This window comes from Magnolia sinica, chromosome 9 (genome assembly GCF_029962835.1).
Source record: "Magnolia sinica isolate HGM2019 chromosome 9, MsV1, whole genome shotgun sequence".
NCBI lineage: Eukaryota > Viridiplantae > Streptophyta > Magnoliopsida > Magnoliales > Magnoliaceae > Magnolia > Magnolia sinica.
The window spans coordinates 18,111,465-18,115,851 of record NC_080581.1 but is presented as its reverse complement, the minus strand read 5'-3'; the positions used below and the strand labels follow the sequence as shown (position 1 = coordinate 18,115,851).

General features: G+C 41.6%; 1 protein-coding gene across 1 annotated transcript; it reads left to right on the top strand.

Moving 5' to 3' along the window:
- Nucleotides 1–284: 284 nt before the first annotated feature.
- On the top strand, nt 285–2,487 carry LOC131257002 (uncharacterized protein At2g39795, mitochondrial-like). The gene is made up of 3 exons (XM_058258148.1): nt 285–556; nt 1,465–1,796; nt 2,222–2,487. The coding sequence occupies exons 1-3, from the start codon at nt 320–322 to the stop codon at nt 2,379–2,381; spliced, it is 729 nt and encodes a 242-aa protein (XP_058114131.1). The 5' UTR covers nt 285–319; the 3' UTR covers nt 2,382–2,487.
- Nucleotides 2,488–4,387: the final 1,900 nt, after the last annotated feature.

Genomic DNA, 4,387 nt, shown 5'->3' with positions numbered 1-4,387 from the left:
CTCAAGTCCTTAAATGATATCGAAAAACGGATGGACGGATTGGATTTATCAAAAACATGTCGGTGGGCGTCACCCAGCAACCTTGCGCAGGAACTTCCTGCGAAAGGCTTTCGCAGGAAATCCGCGTCCATCACCAGGCAATCCGCTTCCATTGCCTGCGGCACAGGTGGAAGTGGTTTGCGTATTGAGTAAACTCTGCTGGTCCCACCGTAAATTTACATGGCTTATCAATTAAATTTATATGGCTGGTGGCAGGGGGAGTAGCTAGTCCGTTTCTAAACCCTTAAACCCTACCAAACCTCTCTCTCTCTCTCTCGCCATGGCTCGCTTCCTGCAAGCTGCTCGCAGAACGCTTTTGGGATCTTCTTCCCATTCTACCACCAAAACTCTAATTCCCTCAAAAATCTTCCCAAAATGCCTTCCTCATTCTCCTCTGTTTCACCTCCGGACTCGTCAATACATCGCAGAAATGCGCAAATCCGCTTTCGAAGGAAACATCCTCAGAATCCTCCGCACCGAAATCCAATACGAATTAGAATACGCTCCTCCCAAACAGGTACCAAAACCCCATCTCCACTTTCCAACCACTCTTCTGCAGGACTACCCAAAAATGTTGTCCGCACATCCTTCATCTTACATGGGGCCCGGACTTCGTTTCTGATCAGAACCGTTCATCTGCTGGGTCGGGTTTAGTTGGCCCCACTGTGTAAAGGTGAGACTGATCCGACGGTCCTAAGTGCCCTGTTGATAGTCTTATACAATGTGAACCCCTTTGCATTGTTGTTTAACTGTCCGTTTACTCGACAAGACAGTGCCCACCGGACGGTTTGTTCAGTTGGGTTTTTGAAACATGGGCCATCAACGGCTGGGACCTCTGGATTAATGTTTCTGATCAAGAAAGGTGGGCCACATGTTTAGTGGAGGATTGTAGAGTCTATGGTTTCAGGTTGTCCCGTAGGACTATCCGTATTTTTCCATTGTCTCTGGTTCATGGCTTCAATTCAAGCAGCATTTCTAATCTCTGTTTTTTTATTTATGTGTTTTGATAGAGCCCAGTCGACTTGCTTTGTCTAGGATATGGGCGATGTTCTGCACCGTACAAATGGCAGGTACCTCAAATCCAAGCCACCCAAATGGTGAGAACCACTTCAGATGGGGCCATGTACTAAAAATCAGATTCATTCGACAATCCTGCAACCTCTGATTAATTTTAACATTTGTTTGTCAATCCATACCATTGACCGCCTTTTTATTTCACATTCCAATAGATGTCCATCAGTTAGAATCACACCTCCCATGTAAAATTTGGGTTGTAATCCATCAGCAGTGGGTCTCACCATTTGGGTGATTGAGATTTGAAGTACATGCCGTATATATGGAAGGGAGCTTCACCTGTATCCTAGGTACAGCATGGTTAACTGTGCTATATCAAGACCCTTTATTTATCTACTCTTTTAAATAAAGCCTGTTACGGAATTCAATTCATTCACGGTTGAAGATAAGCCGGGAGAGCAATGGATCCGATTGAGAGGTAAACATGGTGAGAAGGAAGAGATCAAAGTTGAAGTTACGATGTTTGATGGGTCCGTTCCTGCTGCGAGACTGGGTAATGATGGCAACAGTGATGATGTTAAGCTGCACATCAGCTTGATTGTTGATGTCTTGAAGGGGGAGAATTGCGACAATGTCTTGGAATTCATTTGCTCGGCGTGGTCTGATAGCTTGGAGATTCAGAAGGTTTTCATGCTTAAACGTGATCAGATGGCGGCAAAGCCTTACATCGGACCTGATTTTAAGTAAGGTTTCTTTCTGGTATTATTGGTTGATTTGTGAAAGAAAGACACAGAATGAGGCTTGCCGCAATAGCCGCTGTACAAATGGCTGATGCCTGCTGATTGTTGCCATCCATCTAGCGGGCCACAAAGTCTGATAAATGGATTCTGCCTTCTAATATTTACTGCTGGCCTTTTCTTCTTCTTCTTCTACCTTTTAAAACTCTCTGTTTGGAGGCCATTGATCAGGCTGGGTTCTTCGATGGTCGTGATTTTTGGGCCTTGGCCCATCCTTGTTGGAGCCCACTTGTTCGAAGGTTTTGATAATTTTTCATGGCCATATGTATGGCGGGAATTGGGGACAACCATTTAAGCTAGCACAGTGGGATACTGTTTTCCTGTTTTGCAAGGTTTGGTGTTTTTGATTCATTTGCATTTATTGATTACAGAGATTTGGACGATGAGCTTCAGAATGCTCTCCATGAATTCTTGGAGGTGCGAGGGGTAAATGATGATCTTGCTGTTTTCTTGCATGAATACATGGTGAACAAAGATAAAACTGAGCTTATTCGGTGGCTTGGAAATGTGAAATCTTACGTTGAGAAATAGTTGTTTTCTTTCTTGACATCTATTGATTGTGTATCCCTTTTGTTTGTCTTCCTGTTACTATTTGTCGGCTTTCAATATAGCTTTCTTGTCTTGGAACTTACCTCTCTATTATGATTTGAAATATGGCTGCCGAGTTATGTGTTTTAGTTGGTAGTGTGTCCTGGTAGTTACAAGCCTTTTTAGTCTTTACAAATCTTCTTCAAGTTTAGAAATTATTTTGATTTTGTTTCCCTTGGTAAGGTCATTAATGTATTTAATCCTATGCTGTATCACTGATAGAATGAATTCTTCAAATTTCGTTGTAGTGCATGGTATGCAAGTTTTTGTTCTCTTGGTTTTATTTATTTATTTTAATATCTCAAAGGTTTATTATTTAAATTCAAGGATGTTTCTCATGGGAGGGTTGTGGGAAGTTGGAATAAGCTAGAGAAAATTCAGAGAGATTTCTTTTGGTAAAAGGTCAATTCAAAGAGATCTTATTGGATGGTTGTGGTGGTCCTATGAATTGCAGGGAGTTTAAAAAATCAAAGGAAAGTGTTATTGGCATCAATGCAACCAAGCAAAGAAATTGAGTGCTTTTAGCAAAGTGATGGTGGAGATTTGGTAAGGAACAAGAAGAGATTTAGGTCATGTTTGGATTGAAGGTAAACGAGGGGAATGCAAGGGAAAGCAGAAACGTGACATAAATGGGAGGCAAACTCACTCCAATGCTAGCAGAAACAAACTCTTTGCACCTGTTTGTTTTGTTAAAGGAAAGTCCTGGAAAATGCTTTTCCTTTGCATGTGCAACTGTTTGGATTGCAATCTCACAAAGGAAAACCTTTTTCCCCCCAAACTTGCCATTTAAAATGTCACATTGGAGGCAAATTCTTCTCTCCATCTGATTTTTTGAAAAAAAAAGGTCAATCTTGTTGAGGAGGGAAAAGCAAATGCAAACAATTTGCTGTGAGGGCCCAACAGGAATACTATTTTCAAAGGTTGCTATGAGCTAGGGCCCGACAGGAATAGGAGGAGATTAGAAACAGCTTTGGGGAAATTCAAGTAGCCTTTGCAGGTCCTAACGAGATTGTTGATTCCTCAAAAGCTGAAGTGTGAACCCTATAGTTTGGGTTCAAGTAGCTCAGTAGTAGGAACACTCCTATGTCTATTGTTGAAAGATATTATTCCCTTGCATTCAAAATTGGGCATCTGCCACCTCCCTATACCTGTGGTGCTATGCTAGTTGGATCGAAGAAATCAGGGAGCTCAAAGAAACCTTCTTGGTTGCTTTTAGCTCAAAGAAACCTTCTTGGTTTCTTTTACTCATACCAAAATTGAGGAGAAGATTAAAATGAGCTAGGGCCGATACTTCGATAAGAATCAGAGGAGTCACCAGAAATAGCCTGTGGGAAATTCAAGGAGATTTTGTGGGTCCTTTTGCAATTGATGACACTTCAGAAGCTGAAGTGCGAACCCTTTGGATTGGGTTCAAGCAGCTCAGCAGTAGAAACGCTTCTATGCCTGTTGTTGAAGGAAATTATTTCCTTGCATTCAAAACTAAGCATCCACTGCCTCCTTATACCCATGGCGCTTTACTAATTGGATTGAAGAAATCAGGGGATTGGAATGGTTTATCTATCCTTGTTAAAAGGAGAATTTCTTCTTTGGGTAAACGTCAATAGAGGAGTTATGATACTTAGGTTGTGTTTGACGCTTGATATGCATGCGCTCAGAAACTGTACACGTGGCATATATACTAACTCAAATAAAAGGGACTAGATATCTTAAAAGAAAAAGTGGGCTAGATTGTGTAGTCCACTGTGTCGTACAGAAGGAAAAAGCATTCTCTCCTGTAAAGAACTGTCAGCCAAACAACGTATATGCAAGTTCTTATATTTCTGACTCCCAATGTCAACCAAACAAAAGATCAGCTTATATAGGAATCGATAATCCAAGATTGGCCAATTCTAGGAAAGCCCATCTAGGTCTTCGTGATGACCATTCATATTTCCAGATGTTGGTTGCCG